This window comes from Lithobates pipiens, unplaced genomic scaffold, assembly GCF_037356315.1.
Source record: "Lithobates pipiens isolate NorthernLeopardFrog02 unplaced genomic scaffold, aLitPip1_a1.2 Scaffold_8, whole genome shotgun sequence".
NCBI lineage: Eukaryota > Metazoa > Chordata > Amphibia > Anura > Ranidae > Lithobates > Lithobates pipiens.
Window position 1 is genome coordinate 5327307 of NW_027507903.1, and position 23679 is coordinate 5350985.

Here is a 23679-nt window from a genome sequence, read left to right on the forward strand (position 1 = left end):
TCAGGGGGGTGCACAGATCAGAGGGGTGCACAGATCAGATCAGGGAGGTGCACAGATCAGATCAGAGGGGTGCACAGATCAGGGGGGTGCAAAGATCAGATCAGGGAGGTGCACAGATCAGATCAGGGAGGCGCACAGATCAGATCAGAGGGGTTCACAGATCAGGGGGTGCACGGATCAGATCAGGGGGTGCACAGATCAGGGGTGCACAGATCAGATCAGGGGGTGTACAGATCAGCTCAGGGAGGTGCACAGATCAGATCAGAGGGGTGCACAGATCAGATCAGGGGGTGCACAGATCAGATCAGGGGGTGCACAGATCAGGGAGTTGCACAGATCAGATCAGAGGGGTGCACAGATCAGATCAGGGTGTGCACAGATTAGATCAGGGAGGTGCACAGATTAGATCAGGGAGGCGCACAGATCAGATCAGAGGGGTTCACAGATCAGGGGGTGCACGGATCAGATCAGGGGGTGCACAGATCAGGGGTGCACAGATCATATCAGGGGGTGCACAGATCAGATCAGGGGGTGCACAGATCAGAGGGTGCGCAGATCAGATCAGGGAGGTGCACAGATCAGAGGGGTGCACAGATCAGATCAGGGAGGTGCACAGATCAGAGGGGTGCACAGATCAGATCAGGGAGGTGCACAGATCAGGGAGGTGCACAGATCAGATCAGAGGGGTGCACAGATCAGATCAGGGGGTGCACAGATCAGATCAGGGGGGTGTACAGATCAGATGTGGGAGGTGCACAGATCAGATCAGGGGGGTGCACAGATCAGATCAGGGGGGGGCACAGATCAGATCAGGGGGGTGCACAGATCAGGGAGGTGCACAGATCAGATCAGAGGGGTGCACAGATCAGATCAGGGGGGTGCACAGATCAGAGGGGTGCACAGATCGGATCAGGGAGGTGCACAGATCAGGGAGGTGCACAGATCAGATCAGAGGGGTGCACAGATCAGATCAGGGGGGTGCACAGATCAGATCAGGGGGGTGCACAGATCAGGGAGGTGCACAGATCAGATCAGAGGGGTGCACAGATCAGATCAGGGGGTGCACAGATCAGGGAGGTGCACAGATCAGATCAGGGGGGTGCACAGATCAGATCAGGGGGGTGCACAGATCAGATCAGGGGGGTGCACAGATCAGATCAGGGGGTGCACAGATCAGATCAGGGGGTGCACAAATCAGATTGGGGGGTGTGCAGATGACGGTCATCACTCCTAGAGGTGGGAGGTCTAAATTGCTGGAAGTAGATGAGATACTTTATTATCATTTTATTCAATACAAGGAAATGTTACATGGTAGCGCTCCAACAACAGCAATATGGGTACAGTCGCACCACAACGCATGCTTTTTTTGTAAAGCGCTGTGATGCGTTGGTGTGCGTTTTACATGCACTGCATTTTTTTAAAAGGAATACACCATATTCAAAGCAGTCTTTTCAGTTGCAGTGCGCTGCGATCATGCACGTTTGCACATGTCACATTGAAAAAAAGTTGCCTCTGATTCACTTTTTTTTTCAGCATTGGGCAAACGCAACGCACTGATGTGAACTTCCATTAATGACCAGTTCACACCATATGCAGTTGCGCTTTTTTTTTTCTGCACTAAAAATGCATGCACAGCGTTTTCCATGTATTCCAATGGCTCTAGGTCACAGCATGCAGTCAGTTTCCGATCAGTTTTCAGGGCAGAAACTGACTTGCATTTTGTGACCTAGAGCCATCGGAATACATGGAAATGCATTTTTAATGCAGAAAAAAAAGCGCACGGAACTGCATCTGGTGTGAACTAGAACTCAGAGGGATCCAGTAAATGTAGCATGCGATGGATCTGGCTGCGTCTGTATTTCGGAGGACTCTTCCCTCCCCCCCCCCCCCCATCTATAGCAGGACTGACCCGACTGCCGCACATCTGGCAGTAACTGGAAACAAAATCTCCCCGTCAGCCCAAAATCCCTGAGCCTAGCAGAAATCCGGAGAGCAGGGGGCCCGGGAGATGAAAGGCAGGGACGTGGACAGAGAGCTGGGTAGGGGGACAGGAGGAGGGGGGCAGAGGGTAGGAAGGGGGGGCAGCGGGGCAGGAGGGGGGCAGGGGGTGCAGGGATTGGCATCATTTGAAGATGCGGGACAATTCAGGGAGCTCAGGACCGAAAGGAGGCAGTGGAGGCCAGGTTGGAAATTGTATGAACGAGTCCCAGAACCAGAAGCGGAGTCCCTCCAGGCTGGACTGCGGACACTGTGTGGGGGGGGGGGGCTATGCGGGAGGGGGGTGTAAAAGGAACAACATTACGAGAAGGTGGAGCGGGATCATTAATAATTCCATTTTCCATGACTGTATGCAGCACTTTTACAGTTCAAGGAACAATGTAGCATATGAAGTCATGGAAAGAGTTACAATGTGCCATATAGACCTGTAGGTGGAGCTATTTCATGTCTTTCTGATGATTGCTATATACAGCACAGGAGGGGCACAGGATGAGTACAGGACAGGGGGCTCCAAATGTTTTACATAAAGGGCCAGTTTTCTGGACTATGGCCAAATGAAGTAGAAAATAACTGACCCAGTGTCAGTGGAAGTAACAATGTCTCCGGATTGGTGATCAGTGGGAGTAAAGACATTATATAGCGCCTCTGGTCAGTAGGAGGAACAGTGCCCCATCATTGGTATCAATGGAAGACATTTTTTTGATCGATCAAAATACTCACCCCCCGCCGACTTCCGGATTTTCAAGGAGTTCCGTCTGCGATCCGGTGACGTCACGGACAACGACGTCACCGGACTCCTCCCCCCTTCCCCAAGTGCCTCCGTCTGCTAACGAAGGGAAGGGGGGAGGAGTCCGGTGACGTTGAAGTTCTGATTGAATGTAACGCGTATGGGGGGAGGAGCTATGCATGACGTCACCCGCTGCTGCCCTACGGAACTAACGCAATTGTCGGCTTTACATGCTGTGTTTTTGTCATCTTTATGTGAGTAGTTTGTGTTTTGAACACAAAAATTAAATCTTATATACTAAAGCGGTGAACACTGAGATCTTTTCTTTCTACCCATGACCCGGCGTCCTTGCTGAGATCTAAGGAGACGTGAGCGAAGTTTATGGTGCGTGTTAACCCCTTTTGATACCCGCTTGCATGACCACCTGTTTGCACAGGGGTCCATGCCATAAGGTGAGAGTGATTAGTTAGACCGGAGGTGGAGGGATTGTCACGCTACTGCGGGGAAAAAAAATGACTTGCGTCAGTGCTACAGTTTGAATTTAAAACGTATTTGTGTGGACTGTGAAGTTGAGTCATGGATTGTGGAAACTAACTAGTGTCGGGTGATTGTATATAGTGTATACCACATTTAACACTGACTAATGCAGAGCTGCAATGCAAGGAGATCAGCTAAAAGTAGTTGGATCTGTATGTGCTTTATAATTAATCGCGAATTAGCAGATTAAAAAAAAAATCGATTAATCGAACACGAAAATTTTAATCAGTAACAGCCCTAGTTTGGAGGCATTCTTGTCTTCTAGTAGGAAAATAACGGGAATAATTCTTCCCCTGGACGGTAGAGGAATGTGTGATCCTTGACCATCTCTGCCCACATTGGCCACCTGTTAAAATGGCAACGTCTTCCGATTGGTCGGTCCCTGGTGCTGAAATACATAATGATAGTAAAGTTATTTTTTCGATTAAATGCACTTGAAATTCTAAGACAATTTGAACAAAACCAAGTGCAAAATTCTGGAAATAGAGAATGGATTTCCTATTTCCAGGAATACATTCCAAAACCTGGAGCTATTCCTGGAAGTAGGGGAGAGCTAGCGTTCTTTAATGACTACTATATATTAGAGCTGCACGATTCTGGCTAAAATCAGAATCACCATTTTTTTTGCTTAGAATAAAGATCACGATTGTCACGGCGTAACGTCAACTTTCACATTATACAAAAAAAAAAAAATGGGCTAACTTTACTGTTTGGTTTTTTTTTTTTGGTTTTTTTTTTAATTAATTGAAGTGTATTTTTTTTTACCAAAAAAATGAGTTTGAAAGACTGCTGCGGAAATACCCGTGTCACGTAAAATATTACAACTACTACCGCCATTTTTTTTCCTCTAGGGTCTCTGCTAAAAAAAATCTATATAATGTTTGGAGGTTCTAAGTAATTTTCTAGCGAGAAATACTGATTTTAGCTTGTAAGCAACAAGTGTCTAAAAAAGGTGTAGTCTTTAAGTGTTTAAACTGACCTCAATTACAGACCGAAGTTCATTCCTTTGATGTAAAAGAGCCAAATTACACAATGTTTCTTTTTATCTCTCAGGGCTGAGCAATGTTGATCAATATTTGCTGGCTTTTTTTTTTTTTCTTTTCTTTTGATAGCTCTGTGTAGAGAACGGCTCTGCACTTGTTACTTAGAAATGTGGAAATGCCGGATTAAAGTGATTGTAAACGCTCGTTTAAAATAAGAAAGCAATAACAAACATGTCATACCTCCTCTGTGCAGTTGGTTTTGCACAGAGCAGCCTGGATCCTCCTCTTCTCGGGTCCCTCGTCTGTGCTCTTAGCCCCTCCCTCCTTTGAGTGCCCCTCACCCAAGCCGAGTCAGAGCTCCGTGTATCCATTCAGACATGGAGCCCCCCGACCTGGCCCCACCCCCTCTCTCCCCTGTGTCAGAAACCATGAAATCAGACCGAGACAGAAGTACAGTTAAATCACACTTGTTTAATAATAAAAGTAAATAGAACAAACGTAGTCAAAACATAGCCAAAGTTCCCAGAATGGATAGTCAGACAAGCCAAACGTTAGGGAGCCAGAGATAAGTGTAGTAAAACAGCAAGCAGGATCTGGAGCCAGAAGGGATATCAGCCAAGCAAGTCTTTTAACAGGAATGCATGAAAGTCTCTGTGACGTTGACCAAGGCGAAGGCAGAGATTATCTTGGCTGGACGGCTTAAGTAGGCAGGACTGATGAGCAGGATCATCAACAGGTGAGTAACTGTGGAGAGAAATGGGAGCTGGCAACTAGCCGACAGCTCAGCAGCCAGAGAAGGAAGGGCCGAGCCCAGACCTGACACCCTAATTGGCTGACTGACTTTGATTGACAGCCGCGGTAGCCTATGGCGCCACTGCTCTGTCTCAGCCATCCAGGAGGAGTTCCCTGGATGGCTGAGGAGATCGTGGACATCGCCGGAGAGAGAAGGGGCTCAGGTAGGTAATTAAGGGGGTGCTGGGGGGGCTGCTACACACAGAAGGTTTTTTTTATAAAATAAACCTTCAGCCTTTGCAACTCCTTTAAGATTATGAGGGGGGTTGAATCGAGATTGTGATTTTTTTTTTTTTTTTTAACAATTATTCATTCAGCTCTACTATATGTATGATTTTTGCACCCTTCTGTACGCTTTTTGTTGATCCTTTTTCATGTGTGCATTCTTGTTAAGTTTTGGTACTTATAAATAAAGATATATATATATATAAAAATAAAGAAAACAACTAAAATATGTACCTGGGATGTGAAGATCTTGGCATCAATATCCACTTCAGCTCTGGATAATCAGCACTGCGCTACTTTAACTGACAACTGCACGCTCATGCAACACTGTACGCAAACTAAATTTATATAATTTTGTTCACACAAATAGAGCTTTCATATGGTGTTGTTTGATCACCACTGAGGTTTTTTATTTTTTATTATATAATGAAAAAAAAAAAAAACGACAATTTTGAAAGAAAAAAAACACAATTTTTTTACTTTCTGCTATTAAACATATCCCAGAAAAAAAAGTCTAATCTCCTAATACATTTTGGCCAAAATATATTCTGCTACGTCTTTGGTAAAAAAAAAAAAAATCCCAATAAGTGTATATTAATTGGTTTGTGTGAAAGTTATCACGTCTACAAACTATGGGATATATACTGGAATTTTTAATTTTTATGCTAGTGATGGCGACTTTTGTGCCTAGCAAGTGTTTATGTGTTTTATTGGGGATCTTGTTATTTTCATTCCCCGCTTTGTAACAATGAGATCCCCTGTCATTGAACACAGCTCTGTGTTGTTTACATTCACAGAACTGTGTCTTCGGGGAAGATCAGGGCCAATCGCTGGGCGCCGGCGGTCAATCGGTGGGTGCCGGCGGTCAATTACTGGGAGTGACCCGGTGATTGGCATGTGCTGTGACGAATACCTATTACCAAAAGTATGTAGGCATAGGACACACACCCTGCCACACCCCCTTAAAGGAGAATTATACAAAATATAAGATTAGTTAATAACTACTATATATATTACAGCTGCACAATTCTGGCTAAAATGAGAATCACAATTTTTTTTGCTTAGAATAAAGATCATGATTGTCGTGGTGTAACATCATCTTTCACATTATACAAAAAAATTAGCTAACTTTACTGTTTTTTTTATTTTTTATTCATTGAAGTGTATTTTTCTCCAGAAAATTGCATTTGAAAGACTGCTGGGCAAATACTGTGTCACATAAAATATTGCAACAATTGCCATTTTATTCTCTATGGTCTCTGCTAAAAAAATAAATAAATAAATATATATATATATATATATATATATATATATATATATATATATATATATATATATATATATATGTTTGGGGTTCTAAGTAATTTTCTAGCAAAAAATACTGATTTTAGCTTGTAAGCAACAAGCGTTTTTTTTTACCACTACTATTCCTTTATATTGGCTTTTGAAATTTACAAATTCAGCAATTTTGAAATTGTATGAAAGGTTTAGCACTGGGAAACACTTTTTGAAAGATAAAAAATGCATTTTATATACAACTATATAGATCAGACCAAAATGAGGAACAAATGGGGGGGGGGGGGAGAGGGGCATAGGGACTTTGTTCCAAATCAGGGGCAGTCCCTCGAAATCAGGGATAGTTGGGAGCTATGCACAATGTAGCTAGTGATTAATGTGGTATCTACCAAAGAACTGATAGTATCCCTTGTACACACGGTCGGACATTCCGATGGACAATGTCCGATAGGACCGTGTTGGCGGATAATCCGACTGTGTGTGGGCTCCATCGGACTGTTTCCGTCTGAGTATCCGACAGACCAAGTTTTCCAGCTGGGCTATAAAATTTTCCGACAACATGATCCGATCGGACTTTGTCCGATCATCTGTAGAGAGTTCCAATTGGACAAAGTGCATGCACAGCTCAAATTCCTAGACCAAAGCTATTGGCTACTAGTCTGAACGTAGTCCCGTCCTAAGGAAATAACATCATCACGTTAAGTATGATCGGATTTTCCGACAACTTTGTCCGACTGTGTGTATGCAACAGTTTCGGACAAAATCCGTGGGATTTGGTTGTTGGAATGTCCTATTGTGTGTACAAAGGCTAAGACCTAAAACCTTGTGTAAGTATAGGGGTTCTGTAACAGAACCCCTGTCACACTCCGCTTGAGTGCTTCTGTCATATACCGATTCCTCCATTCTGAATATAGATATTAGATATTATAGCCGCATATTACAAGCAAGAAGTAGGCAGGACTCGTTTGGCTGCAAAGCTGGAACATGAACTGTTTTATTTGAACAAAGGTATACACTCAGGGGACAACCCACCCCTTCTTTGCATAATGAAACTGGACGGGGTAGACTTTACCCTCACCAGTAGCATGACACAGGTGTATTCAAACTTCGCATCGGTAGACTGTCTTTGGGAGGGGCTGCACAGCTAATCCACAGAGACATATACATCCCATAATAGGTTGCTCCCACGGCAGACACAAACAATAGAACAACAACAACAGCCATACCTCATATGATCTAGTAAAAAGTCTACTACAGTATATGAGACAATATATATATATATATATATATATATATATATATATATATATATATATATATATAAAATATGTATAAAATATTTCAGTTTGGTTGTACAGTGAGTCTGACTAGTGCAGACCAGACTGGGGTTTTCGGTCACCCTGTGCCCCTAATAGACACAAGATAACTTACACATAGGGAGGGGGGCCGGGGGGAGCTGGACATGGAGATTCCAGTGCTCTCCAAGGTATGCTGGGTTCCACAAGCCCCCCACCCCAAAGTGAATCCCGTCATATGTTCCCTGCAGGTTCTGGAGCAGTTAAAAACCCCAGGATAGGGGCCTTCAACATATTTGTTCTTTTAATTTTAATTCTTTTTTTATTAATTTATAAAACTGTATTTTTTCGCCCACAAGAATATTTGTAAAATATACGATATGGTCACTTTACAGAAAACTTTGGAGACCCCTGTCCTGAAGAGAAGCTGTGCCTTATAGAATCCATATGTTCCAGGAGATCAGTTTCAGGAGTAATTTGGGGTTACAGATACCTTGTAAACCTTTGCTATTTGCTGCAGTAGAATGAGTTATGTTGTCTGACGTCAGGGACTGGCTGTGGACCGTTAGGATTTATGGGAGGGTTTATATGGGATTTTAAGAAGCAATCAGAAGAAGCCAAACATGTAATTTATAGGTGGTGATTATATGGAGACATTGGGAAGAATTATTTATTGTTTAATTATTTTCTTTTTTCAGTCTGAGCTATTTTTCGAGCGGTTTACGTAAAGTGGAACTTTAGTCAGAAAACGAAGTCCTGCTTGTGCTGGAAGACTTCAAGCTGGCCCCTATTACAGCTATATAAATCATTAAAAATAAGTGTCCATACCAGTGGCACTGGTGCTAAATATTTCAGGGGGTGGCAGACTAATGCCACGTAACCCCCCCCAGTCGCCGCAATCCCCCCCCCTCGACGTTAGGTGTATGAGAACGAGGCGGTGATCCACCACTACCCCCCTCGGGAGACTGACCTTAACTTAGGAGGCAAGGGCAAGGAAGAGCCAGGTCATTGGTCTCAGGATCTGCTTCCTGATTGGCCGGGAGACAATAGCAAATATTAGACTGACCTTAGCTTAGGATGCAGGGGGATGGAAGAGCCGAGCTGTTGCTTCTCCTCCTGGCTGAACAGGAAGTGTGCCCTGAGACCCAACTGGCCAGGGAGTCCTAAGACTCCCTGGCCAATTGAGTCTCAGGATCTGCTTCCTGATTGGCCAGAAACATGTCTATGTATACTGTGTGTACATGTATATGTATACTGTGTGATTGTATATAGTGTGTGTGTATATACTGTGTGGCCCCATAATCTCTGATTGCCTGGGGTCCCCATAATCTCCTATTGCCCGGGGGCCCCATGAGTTGTCAGTCCGCCCCTGCTCCTAAGGGCTGTTCCAGCAGACATCTGGGGATATCCCATGGGTGATATTGTCACTCTATTTTCTATAATTATCTTGCTGCTGATACTGAACCGTAAAGCCACAGAGACGATCCCGTATAACATGAACCATGTGGACAGATTACACGTTGACAAAATGTTTTACAATCTCTTCTCATGGATCAACAAACTTGTTTTATGTTCTTTTTTTCTTCCCCAGAGAGATTTCAAATAAAAATGCTCCGAAACATTAAAAACAGATACATGTTTAGTACAATCTATAAGATACAAAGTATAGAGACATATAACATACAAAGAATAGAGACATATAATATACAAAGAATAGAGACATCTAATATACAAAGTTTCAAGACAAATAAGATACAAAGTATAGAGACAAATAAGATACAAAGTATAGACATATAAGATACAATGTATACAGACAACTAATATACAAAGTATTGAGACAAATAAGATACAATGTATAGAGACATAAGCAGGGGCGGACTGATAACTCATGGGGCCCCCGGGCAATAGGAGATTATGGGGCCTCCTAGGCAATCAGAGATTATGGGGCCACACAGTATACACACACAGAGCATACAATCACACAGTATACACATACACAGTATACAATCACACAGTATACACATACACAGTATACAATCACACAGTATACAATCACACAGCATACAATCACACAGTATACAATCACACAGTATACACATACATGTACACACAGTATACACAGACATGTTTCTATTGGCTGAGAAGGTACTGGAGAGGTGGGACAGCTATAATCTCAGGATTTTTAGACCAAAAGGATGTCGGTAAGGGACATTTCAGAGACAGATGTAAAAAAAACCACAGATTTTTACATACTGTCCCTGTTTTTACTGAGGCTGCCAACCCTGATGGGGCCCCCTAGTGGCCCGGGGCCCTCGGGCAGTGCCCGAGTGGCCGAATGGTCAGTCCGCCCCTGGACATAAGATACAAAGTATAGACATATAAGATACAATGTATAGAGACAAATTATATAGAGCGCCTAGAGGCGATTCAGTTCGCATTGTGCACTATATAAGTATTTCATTCATTCATTCATATACAAAGTATTGAGACAAATAAGATACAAAGTATAGAGACATATAATATACAAAGTATGGAGACAAATAAGATACAAAGCATAGACATATAAGATACAATGTATAGAGACATATAAGATACAATGTATAGAGACAAATAAGATACAAAGTGAGACAGACATAGACATACAATATACAAAGCATAGACATATAAGATACAATGTATAGAGACAAATAAGATACAAAGTATAGAGACATATAAGATACAATGTATAGAGACATATAAGATACAAAGTATAGAGACATATAAGATACAAAGTATAGAGACATACACTATACAAAGCATAGACATATAAAATACAATGTATATAGACAGAAGAGCCCACAGATCAGGACCACCAGGACTATTATAGTACGGTGACCACCGATATCAGAATCTTTTATTCTCTGGGTCCTGGTCCTGCCGGGTATTATTTCCAGCACCAGATCCCGGAGCTCGCAGGACGGCCTGTATGTTCTGCAGACCACATACGGGTTAATTTCACATCAGCTCCCGTACAGACCATTTTTACGACATTCCTGTGGGTTGTGCACTTTTCGTCTGGAGGTTTTTTCAGGACATTTTTCTGTGAGTAACGAAATATTCTGCTTAGCAGTCGGATAATGTAGAATTCCAGAGACGTATGCATGACCAGAGAGATTCATTTAACAAAGAGATGTCAAAGTCGATACTTTCTTGGGTCCACCAGCAAGACATTTCATAAATCTTTACACTCAATTGAAGTCACAGAAATAGATTATTAAACTTTTAATTATTGTACTACCAACCTCCATTATCATTTTCTCTCCACTTTATTTTACACTGTACACCTGTAGATCTTTGCTTTAACATAGTTAGCTACATCATTTTTAAGGTTGAGAAAAGACACAGCCCCATCCAGTCCAACCTTTGTATGTTTGTGTGGTTTTTATTCTCTAGCAATTCCCATAGCCCTGTCAATTCTGCTTCCTGACAAAGACATCTAACATTTGTTTTGAAGTTGCCCACACACTTAGCTGGGGAACTCCTTCCTTGGGGAGGGAGTTCCACATTTTTACTGCTCTAACAGTAAAAACCCTTTCCTCAATCTAAGGTGAAATCTCCTTTCTTCTAATCTCAAATCATGGCTGCATGTCCTCTTCAGGGACTTTAGATTAAACAGTTTATTACAGTTATTGAATTCACCTTTGATATATCTGTACGTTGTAATCATATCCTCTTTTAACGGTCTTTTCTCCAGAGTGAATAACTGTAATTATGTCATAATTTCTCATAACTAAGCTACCTCCATCCCCCAACTGTGGTGAATGGAGGAGCTCAGCTATGGAGGATAGAGGAGCACAGCTATAGAGGAGCACAGGTATAGGGGATAAAGGACCCCAGTTATAAGGGATGTAGGAGCTCAGCTATCCTCTATAGCTGTGCTCCTCTATCCCCCATAGCTGAGCTCCTCCATTCACCACAGTTGATCTCCTCCATTTCTCATAGCTGAACTCCCCTATCTCCCATAGCTGAGCTCCTCCATCTCCCATAGCTGAGCTCCTCCATCTCCCATAGCTGAGCTCCTCCATCTCCCATAGCTGAGCTCCTCCATCTCCCATAGCTGAACTCCTCCATCTCCCATAGCTGAGCTCCTCCATCTCCCACAGCAGAGCTCCTCTATCCTCCATAGCTGAGCTTCTCCATCCCTCCATAGCTGATCTCCTCCATCTCTCCATAGCTGAGCCCCTCCATCTCTCCATAGCTGAGGTCTTCCATCTCCCACAGCAGAGCTCCTCTATCCTCCATAGCTGAGCTTCTCTATCCCCCATAGCTGAGCCCCTCCATCCCTCCATAGCTGAGCCCCTCCATCCCTCCATAGCTGAGCTCTTCCATACTCCCACAGCAGAGCTCCTCTATCCTCCATAGCTGAGCTTCTCCATCCCTCCATAGCTGATCTCCTCCATCTCTCCATAGCTGAGCCCCTCCATCTCTCCATAGCTGTGGTCTTCCATCTCCCACAGCAGAGCTCCTCTATCCTCCATAGCTGAGCTTCTCCATCCCCCATAGCTGAGCCCCTCCATCCCTCCAAAGCTGAGCCTTTCCATCCCTGAGTCCCTCCATCCCTCCATAGCTGAGCTCTTCCATCCTCCACAGCTGAGCTTCTCCACCCCCCATAGCTGAGCCCCTCCATCCCTCCATAGCTGAGCTCGTCCATTCTCCATAACTGAGCTCCTCCTTCCCCCATAGCTGAACTTATCGATCCCCCATAACTGAGCAACTCTATCCCCCATAGCTGAGCTCCTCCATCTCCCATAGCTGGGTTCCTCCATCTCCCATAGCTGGGTTCCTCCATCTCCCATAGCTGGGTTCCTCCATCTCCCATAGCTGGGTTCCTCCATCTCCCATAGCTGGGTTCCTCCATCTCCCATAGCTGAGCTCCTCCATCTCCAATAGCTGGGTTCCTCCATCTCCCATAGCTGAGCTTCTCTATCCCCCATAGTTGAGCTCCTCCATCCCCTGTTGCTGAGCTCCCCCATCCCCCATAGCCGTGCTCATCCATCTCCCATAGCTGAGCTTTGCTATCCCCCATAGCTGAGAAACGCCATCTCTCATAGTTGAGTTCCTCCATCTCCCACAGTTCAGCTCTTCCATCCTCCATGGCTGAGCTTCCCCATCCATCATAGCTGAGCCCCTCCATAGCTGAGCCCCTCCATCCCTCCATAGCTGAGCCCCTCCATCCCTCCATAGCTGAGCCCCTCCATCCTCCATAGCTGAGCTCTTCCATCCTCCATAGCTGAGCTCTTCCATCCTCCATAGCTGAGCTTCTCCATCCTCCATAGCTGAGCTTCTCCATCCTCCATAGCTGAGCTTCTCCATCCCTCCATAGCTGAGCCCCTCCATCCCTCCATAGCTGAACCCCTCCATCCCTCCATAGCTGAGCCCCTCCATCCCTCCATAGCTGAGCCCCTCCATCCCTCCATAGCTGAGCCCCTCCATCCCTCCATAGCTGGGCTTCTCCATCCCTCCATAGCTGAGCTCTTCCATCCTCCACAGCTGAGCTTCTAAATCCCCCATAGCTGAGCCCCTCCATCCCTCCATAGCTGAGCTCTTCCATCCTCCACAGCTGAGCTTCTAAATCCCCCATAGCTGAGCCCCTCCATCCCTCCATAGCTGAGCTCTTCCATCCTCCACAGCTGAGCTTCTAAATCCCCCATAGCTGAGCCCCTCCATCCCTCCATAGCTGAGCCCCTCCATCCCTCCATAGCTGAGCCCCTCCATCCCTCCATAGCTGAGCTCGTCCATCCTCCATAACTGAGCTCCTCCTTGGGAAATACTGAATTGGATGTGCAGTGAAACCTTGGCTTTACGAGTAACGCAGTTAGGCCCCTTTCACACTGAGGCATTTTTCAGCGCCTGTATAGCGCCTGAAAAAAGCAGCTCCTTTTCACTCCGGAGCGGTGGCCTTTCCGAGTTCAGCTGAGCTGACCCTGAGTATTTCTGAGGCTCTCCAGCGCCCCCCCTCCCCCCACCTCTGGTCACATGCGGTATTGCATATAATAGAAGTCAATGCGGAACAAATTATCTTCATTTCCATTGACTTCTATGGGGAAACTCGCTTTGATATGCGAGTGCTTTGGATTACAAACATTTTCCTGGAACGGATTATGCTCGTAATCCAAGGTCCCACTGTATAGAAGCTCCTATAAATGCTCTTGCTGACTCTTATTAACAGCAATGGTAGAAAACAACAAATGTTACAATAATTATTACAATGTTACATTGAATGTTTCTCTGTCTTTTAAGTCAAGCAGAGGTTTTATAAGGCTCCATGCACACTGAAGCTCAAAAAAGCTATTTCTCGACGCCAGATTGCTGGCAGAAAACGCTGGTTGAAAAACCTGCTTTTAACAGCGTTTTATACTAGCGTTAATGAGCGTTAATGAGCGTTTTACAGCGTTAGCGTTAATGGGCGTTTTTTATAAAAATACACAGAGGACACTCCAAAAATCCCACAATGCATTGAAAAATAGAATGCCGAACACTAATGAACGAGCGTTAATGAGCGTTAATGAGCGTTAATGAGCGTTTGTCGTTTTTTGCCGCTGAAAAACGGCACTTTGAACGCGAATTTCTGGCGTTCAGAAAAAAGCCCATAAACTCCACTGCTCATTAAAGCTGAAAAACGTCCATGTGTGCATGGACACATAGGCTAACATAGAGTGGAGTTTATGGGCTTTTACAAAAAACGCCCAAACTCCAATAAACTGCAGTTTATCAGCTTCAGTGTGCATGGAGCCTTAAGCTGCAACTAAATTTAACAAGCTGGGGATGCCTGGCTCTGCTTAGTGTAGTCCAGTTCCATACCGATTACTGGATCATCTTAAAGAGCCATGCCAGACAAAAAGTGAAACCATCAGTGAGTTACTAATTCTATCCAACAAACACAACTGTCCTGATGTCAGCAAGTCCATTCATCTTCAGTAAGCTGAGTGCTCAGCCAGAATCCAAACACCAACTCACAGGGTCATTGGGAGAAGATTTCCCGAGGCCTGTGGTGCAACTTCCTTCCTTTCTGCTTCCTGTAGTACCAACAGGGATGGCAACAGCATGAGGCAGCTTAGGCAGCTGCCTTAGGTCGCCCAAGTGGGGGGGGGGGGGGGGCAGTAAAATCCAAATCCCTGACCACTTGCTGGGCAGTCAGATTTTTAAAATACTTCTGTTTACTAGTGCTTCCCCCCTAGGTACCAATGTATTAAAATGCACCTTTGCCTGTGTAGACAAAATCCTTGCATCGGCCCTGAGTGCCAACCAATCACATTCAGATGTGTAAAGGCAGGTTTCAATCTGATTTGCTGGGAGCCTGGCACAGAAAATTTGGGTATAGGGCACCAAAAATACATTTGGGTAAGTTCACCTTTACACACATTTCTCAAAAAGGTCCCCCATGCATCACACTGTGATATATTAACCCCTTCATGCCTAAGGCCCCTTTCACACTGGGGCGTTTTTCAGGTGCCACAGCGCTAAAAATAGCGCCTGTGTAGCGCCTGAAAAAAACCGGCCCCTTTCACTCCAGTGTGAAATCCGGAGGGCTTTCACACTGGAGCGGTGCGCCAGCAGGACGGTGAAAAAAGTCCGGCTAGCCGCATCTTTGGAGCGGTGAAGGAGCGGTGTATTCACCACTCCTAAACCGCTCCTACCCGTTGAAATCAATGGGGCGGCGCTGCTATACCGCTGCAGCGGCGCTTTGCCAGTGGTTTTAACCCTTTTTCGGCCGCTGGCGGGGCGGTTTTGACCCCTGCTGTCTTGCGAAATCCAATTGTTCGGAACGAGGTGACGTACAAAACGTATGACAAGACTACATAGAGGCCAGTAGCCAATAGCTTTCGTCTCCAAATTTTTTCTAAGAATGCGTGGCACTTTGTGCGTCGGAATTCTATACAAACGATCAGAAAATGTCCGATCCGATTGTTGATCCAGCTCTCAAACTTTTTCCGTCGGAAATTCCGACAGAAAAAGTCCGATAGAGCCCACACACGATCGGATTTTCCGACAACATAATCCGATCTGACTTTTTCCATCGGAATTTCCGACCGTGTGTATGGGGCATAATTGTGCTGTCCCCCCCTCTACACTGTAAAGCGCTGCAGCTGCATAAACTGTTGGCGCTCTATAAAGCGTGCATAATAATTATAATAATAACATAAAATAGAAGAGAACAATAGTAATTCCCCAGACTGAAATTAATGATTAGATCAGAAGGGAACATAACAGTAATGCCCCATACACACGATCGGAAATTCGCCCAGCAAAAGACCGATGAGAGCTTTTGGTCGGAAAATGCGACCGTGTATCCCCATGTGCTTCATCGGAGTTTTGCTGCCCGAATTTCAGCCAGCAAAAGATTGAGAGCATGTTCTCAATTTTTCGGTCGGAAAAAGTTCCTATCCGAAATTCCGATCGTGTGTATGCAATTCCGACACGCAAAAACTCACGCATGCTCAGATTCAACTACGAGACGGAAGCTATTGGCTACTGGCTATTGAACTTCCTTTTTCTTAGTCCCGTCTTACGTGTTGTACGTCACTGCGTTCTTGACTGTCGGAATTTGATGTGACCGTGTGTAGGCAAGACAGCTTGAGCAGAATTCTGTTGGAATTCCGTTGGGAAAACCATCAGAGCTTTTTCCGACCAAAATTACGATCGTGTGTACGCGGCATAAAAGTAATAAATAAAATTAAAAGAAAGGGAAAAAAAAAGAGGGCCGGAAGGGGGTGCATGGTAGGGGATAAGGGTTAAGGTACAGTATATAGCGAGGATCCAAAATAATAATTCTCACAAATCAGTAATAGGTTTCAAGTAAATCCCTTCCCTCTTCCGAGTATTCAAAACTGGCCCAAAATAGTAAAAAAGCTTTTTTTTTTTAAAATGTAAGTATATATTTCTTGTTACCTCCATAGAATGGAAAATTGTGTATATCGACTCATTGAGCGTATGCCTATTTGAGTCCATTCACTCCGGTAAGCCTTATCACAACCGACGGTGGTCATAGTTACATAGTAGGTGAGGTTGAAAAAAGACACAAGTTCATCAAGTCCAACCTATGTGTGTGATTATATGTCAGTATTACATTGTATATCTCTGTATGTTGCGGTCGTTCAGGTGCTTATCTAATAGTTTCTTGAAACTATCGATGCCCCCCGCTGAGACCACCGCCTGTGGAAGGGAATTCCACATCCTTGCCGCTCTTACAGTAAAGAACCCTCTACGCAGTTTAAGGTTAAACCTCTTTTCTTCTAATTTTAATTAGTGGCCACGAGTCTTGTTATGCTCCCTTCTGCGAAAAAGTTTTCTCCCCATTGTGGGGTCAACAGTCCGGTATTTATATATTGTGGGGTCACCAGTCCGGTATTTATATATTGTGGGGTCACCAGTCTGGTATTTATATATTGTGGGGTCACCAGTCCGGTATTTATATATTGTGGGGTCACCAGTCTGGTATTTATATATTGTGGGGTCACCAGTCTGGTATTTATATATTGTGGGGTCACCAGTCCGGTATTTATATATTGTGGGGTCACCAGTACGGTATTTATATAATGAAATCATATCCCCTCTCAAGCGTCTCTTCTCCAGAGAGAATAAGTTCAGAGCTCACAACCTTTCCTCATAACTAATATCCTGCAGACCCTTTATTAGCTTTGTTGCCCTTCTTTGTAGTCGCTCCATTTCCAGTCCATCCTTCCTGAGGACTGGTGCCCAGAACTGGACAGTATACTCCAGGTACGGCCGGACCAGAGTCTTGTAGAGCGGGAGAATTATTGTTTTATCTCTGGAGTTGATCCCCTTTTTAATGCCAATATTCTGTTTGCTTTGTTAGCAGCAGCTTGGCATTGCTGAGCCCATCATCTACTAGGACCCCCAGGTCCTTCTCCATCCTAGATCCCCCCAGAGGTTCTCCCCCCAGTCTATAGATTGTATTCATATTTTTGCCAACCAAATGCATTATTTAAAATGTTTCTACATTGAACCTCATTTGCCATGTAGTTGCCCCTCCGCCCATTCATTTGTTCAGGTCTTCTTACAAGGTTTCCACATACTGCAGAGAAGTTATTGCCCTGCTTAGCTTAGTACCGTCCGCAAATACAGAGATTGAACTGTTTAGCCCATCCTCCAGGTCGTTTATGAACAAATTAAATAGGATTGGTCCCAGCACAGAACCCTGGGGGGACCCCACTACCCACCCCTGACCATTCCGAGTACTCCCCATTTATCACCACCCTCTGAACTCACCCTTGTAGCCAGTTTTCAATCCATGTACTCACCCTATGGTCCATGCCAACCAACCTTATTTTGTACAGTAAACATGTATGGGGAACTGTGTCAAATGCTTTTACAAAATCCAGATACACCACGTCTACGGGCCTTCCTTTATCTAGGTGGCAACTCACCTCCTCATAGAAGGTTAATAGATTGGTTTGGCAAGAACGATTCTTCATGAATCCATGCTGATTACTGCTAACAATACTGTTCTCATTACTAAAATTTTGTATATAGTCCCTTATCATCCCCTTCAAGAGTTTACATACTATTGATGTTAGGCTAACTGGTCTGTAATTCCCAGGGATTTATTTTGGGCCCCTTTTTAAATATTGGTGCCACATTGGCTTTTCTCCAATCAGCTGGTACCATTCTAGTCAGTAGACTGTCAGTAAAAATTAGGAACAATGGTCTGGCAATTACTTGACTGAGTTCCCTAAGTAAGGATGTGGAATTCCCTTCCACAGGCGGTGGTCTCAGCGGGGAGCATCGATAGTTTAAAAAAAACTATTAGATAAGCACCTGAATGACCGCAACATACAGGGATATACAATGTAATACTGACATATAATCACACACATGGGTTGGACTTGATGGACTTGTGTCTTTTTTCAACCTCACCTACTATGTAACTATGTAACTATGTAGCTTTGTAAAATAAATGATGTTCCTGACGATCACAACAATACCATATATATGTATGTTAGTTGTTTGTACCCATAGTAACTGCCACTGATGCTTATTTTAAGAAAAAAAAAACATCCTGCCCAAAAAATACTCACCCTGACCTTGACCTTTGACCCTTACTTCACACAAACACTAACCCTGGCACTGACCTATATCAAACCTTGGTCTAGGTATTGCCCCCCCCCACCCCCAAAGCACCTTGTAGCCATGTCGCGAGGGGGCAGGTGGTCACTATGCAGCAGAGCAACTGCTCAGCATGGGACCCGGAGGATAACAGTGATAACTGTAATAGTGATATTGAATATATTTTGCTAATTCAGTTATTGATTGAATATGTATTCATACCTGTATAATTGTCCAATTTGGACTAATGTAACAATCCAATATATCCAAAATATGAAATTCAGCTTTAATATCATATACTGTATATAGTTATTCATCCCGCCTTCAATATATTTCCCTTATAGGTCTCACTGACACCTTCAATATCGATGACAAGAAACCACGGATAATACCCGGCTCCAAGGACGCCTTTTTCGGATATACAATACGGCAGCATCTGGTCGCTGGCAAAAAATGGTAAGTCTCATCATTTCAGAGAATTACTGGAATGTCATGAATAAACTGTCCATTCTTCAATATTGGGCTACACCAGGGGTGCCCAACCAGTGGGTCGAGGGCCATATGTGGCCCACGGAGCCCTCTGTTGTGGCCCACGGAGCCCTCTGATGTGGCCCATGGAGCCCCCTGATGGGGCCCACGGGGCCCCTGATGTGGCCCGCGGAGGCCTCTGATGCGGCCCACGGAGCCCGCTGATGCGGCCCACGGAGCCCCCTGATGTGGCCCACGGAGCCCCCTGATGTGGCCCACGGAGCCCCCTGATGTGGCCCACGGAGCCCCCTGATGTGGCCCATGGAGCCCTCTGATGTGGCTCACGGAGCCCCCTGATGTGGCCCACGACCTCCTGCTCTGGGATGGTGGGTTGGCATGCACAGATCGCTGGTTGCCAACCCTCTATCCTAGGGCATCAGTGTTGTGAAGCCGGCAGGTAGAGGAAGAAAGCGGTTTCCGGAGCAGAGCAGTATAAGCCATTTCTTTCTGTATTGCTGCGGCTCCTGTCACAGGCGGAGTGATACCAAATACACTCTGCCTGGGACAGCAACAGCCGGCAATACCTGAGTGTAATGCCCCATACACACAGTCGGACATTCCAACCAGACGGATTTTGGCCAAAACTTGTCTTGCATACACGCGGTCTCACAAAGTTGTCAGAAAATCCGATCGTTCGGGAACGAGGTGACATACAAAACGTATGACGGGACTACGTAGAGGCCAGTAGCCAATAGCTTTCATCTCCAAATTTTTTCTGAGCATGCGTGGCACTTTATGCGTCGGAATTCTCTAAACGCGATCGGAAAAAGTCCGATCGGATTTTGTTGCCGGCAAATTTTAGATCCAGCTCTCAAACTTTTTCCGTCTGAGATTCCGACAGAAAAAGTCAGATAGAGCCCACACACGATTGGATTTTCCGACAACATAATCCAATCGGACTTTTTCCGTTGGAATTTCTGACCGTGTGTTATTCAGCCCAGGTTCACATTGATGCGATTCGGCATGCGATTTGACCTGTCCAATCGCATGCTAAATCAGCGGCTATTTCCGGCAATAGCACCATCCCAAAAGTAGTTTCTGTATTACTTTTGGTGACTTGGGGTGCGATTTCAATAGACATCGGTGCAGGAAGCCGCACCGATGTCTCTGAAATCGCTCCTGAAGTCGGACTGACATGCGGGTGTGAAATTGTGCGGGTTCAGCTGAACTCGCACAATTTCAATCACGCAGCTCAGTGTGAATCTGGGCTAAAGGTAAGTTTATTACTAAGATCACATTGTATATATTGGGCATATCTGTTCTGCAGTGGTTACTGGGCTGTTTTCAAACTGATTTGCAGGTGCAGCGCTGTGCACCCCAGCGGGTTACCTGCACCGAGCCATCGATTTCTCTTGTTACCTGCGGGTTTGCTGAGCTTTCAGAATGTGCACCACACCTGCAGGATATAATAGAAGTCTATGGCAAAGGGCAGCTAACCCGCTGGAGAGCCACAGGTGCACCGCGCTGCACCCGCTGTTTGAGTAAACCACAGCACATCAGTGTGGAATCGACCTTATGGCCCGTACACGCGATCCGAGTATCGTTACGACAGATCGTATGTCTTTTTGTTTCGCTTAATAGCCGCAAGTAGAAATTGAACAGGTTACTAAAGTCACGAAAATTCTCGTACGACAGAAAAAAAAAAACGGAAGTGCTGTCACACGTTGTAATGTATTTGTGTTGTATTTTCAGACGGCAACCGTACTGAAGGAAAATCGCACGATCTGGTATCGTACGAGGAAAATTTATGCGCTTGCCCGGTCGATTAATATCGGATGAATTGTCGCGATCGGCTCTCGAAAAGCTCTGTACTAGCGATCCGATTATCGTACGATCGTGGCAAAAGCGGTATTTTTCATCTGATTTTTGGATTGTGTGTACGGGCCATAGGGCCCCTTTCACACGACCAGTCCGACCCAATCGGACCCTCCGTTCACCTCCTATGGAGCGGCAGATGTAAACGAACTTGTGCAATCCGCTAACATAAACAGAAGGGGATAGTAAAATATTTACAAAAAATGTGAGGGGTGTACAAACTTTTGTGAGATACTGTGTATATATATATATATATATATATATATATATATATATATATAAATAAAGTGAAATAAAAAATATTTATATCATAACTTTTTAGATGTGCACATAATTTTAATTTATATCTATATATATTCATAACAAGGAGTGTTCACCCCCCCCCCCCCGTGTAACTAGGTGCTCAGATGTAGGGGGGATTTTGATGTAAGAGGGGCTCTTATAGGATGTAATGTGATGTAAGGGGGGGAGGGGTTCTCTAATATGATGGGGACTCTGATGGGTACCTTCATGTAAGAGGTGGGCTTTAATGAAAGGGTTCCATGGGGAGGGGGAGGGGTTCAACCCTCCCCCCTCCTATAACTGGGGCTCTGATGGGGACTGTGATGTGAAGGGGGACACAGATGCAAGAGGAACTCTGATGAGGACCTAGGTGTAAGAAGGGACTCCAATGAAAGGGTTACATGGGGGGGCGGGGTTCAAGCTGTATTCCCCCTTGTAATGGGGGGCTCTGATAGGGACTTTGATGTAAGAGGGGGACCTTATTGAAAGGGTTCCATGGGGGAAGGGTTCAACCCCCCTCCCCCCCGTGTAACTAGGTGCTCCGATGTAGGGGGATGTAAGAGGGGCTCCTATAGAATGTAATCTGATGGAAGGGGGGGGGGGTTGTCTAATGTGATGGGGACTCTGATGGGAACCTTGATGTAAGAGGGAGACTTTACTGAAAGGGTTCCATGGGGGAAGGGTTCAACCCCCCCCCCCGTGTAACTAGGTGCTCCAATGTAGGGGGGATTTTGATGTAAGAGGGGCTCTTATAGGATGTAATGTGATGTAAGGGAAGGGGGGGGGGGTTCTCTAATATGATGGGGACTCTGATGGGTACCTTCATGTAAGAGGTGGGCTTTAATGAAAGGGTTCCATGGGGGAGGGGTTCAACCCTCCCCCCCCCTCCTATAACTGGGGCTCTGATGGGGACTGTGATGTGAAGGGGGACACTGATGCAAGAGGGAAACTGATGAGGACCTAGATGTAAGAAGGGACTCTAATGAAAGGGTTACATGGGGGGGGGGGGGGTTCAAGCTGTATTCCCCCTTGTAACTGGGGGCTCGATAGGGACTTTGATGTAAGAGGGGCTCTGATGGGAACCCTGATGTAAGGGGGGCTCTAGTGGGAACTCTTATGTAAGGGGGCACTCTGGTGGGGACCCCAATGTAACGCTTATATGGGGGGGAGTTCAGCACTCCCTCCCCCATTAAACTGGGGCTCTGATGGGGACTCTGATGTAAAAGGGGCTCCTAAGGGATCTATGATGTAGGATGTGGCCCTCATACTGAAACTTTTGGAGATCCCTGCGGTAGCAGCACAGGGTTTCATGTTGTAGGGGGCAATAGAGTAAAGATTTCAGGTTTGGTTGGACTTGTGGAAGGGTTTTGATTGAATGATATTATTACAAAATGTCATTTGCAAACAATATACGGTATATACAGTATAGTATCACTCTGTAAAGAAACATTGCGCTGTATTCAGAAGTGATGTGATGTGGCTGTAGGGTTTTATCACAGATAACAGATGAAACGACATGATCTCTCTGTATATAGAGCCATCAATTGCTTATATAAGAAATTACGAGAATGCTTTCAATTAGCCCCCATTTGTTCCAGTAGGGAAGATGTCAGATGTGGTAACATCTCCTCTACCCATCATATAGACTTCATGTGGATTATGATTGTTTGAAAGGAAGGGCCATGAGTCAGTATAATGATGTAATCACACATACAGCACATGTTGCAATATTAGATGATTAACTCTGTGCTGTCTGGATACTTCCCTACTGACCCCCCCCCCCCCCCCCCTTCTCCACTACACAGGTCACTGTGTTCTGTGATGTAGTCTGCTCCAGTATAAGGTTTGCATGGTTTGCCCTGGTCAGGAAAGCTATAACAAACAAGTACGTGCTGGAGAGGAGAGTGGGGCATGATGGTGGGCAGTATGGGCAGGAGAGGAGTGTGAAGGGTATGACATTGGGCACCATGTGCAGTGGAGGAGTACACAGGGTATACAAGTGGGCAGTATGTGCAGGAGAGGATTGTGAAGGGTATGGCATTGGGCAGCATGTGCAGTAGAGGAGTGTAGAGGGTATACAAGTGGGCAGTATGTG

The 23679-nt window shown here is 45.1% G+C and overlaps 1 protein-coding gene across 1 annotated transcript in view; it reads left to right on the forward strand.

The window, feature by feature from the left end:
• The window catches only part of LOC143964481 (integrin alpha-11-like), a 268377-nt gene that overhangs the window by 21315 nt on the left and 223383 nt on the right, over nucleotides 1-23679 (forward strand). Inside the window, exon 2 of the mRNA XM_077474255.1 lies at nucleotides 19304-19415. Coding sequence (XP_077330381.1) covers nucleotides 19304-19415 — 112 coding nt within the window. The remainder of the gene's footprint in view (nucleotides 1-19303; nucleotides 19416-23679) is intronic.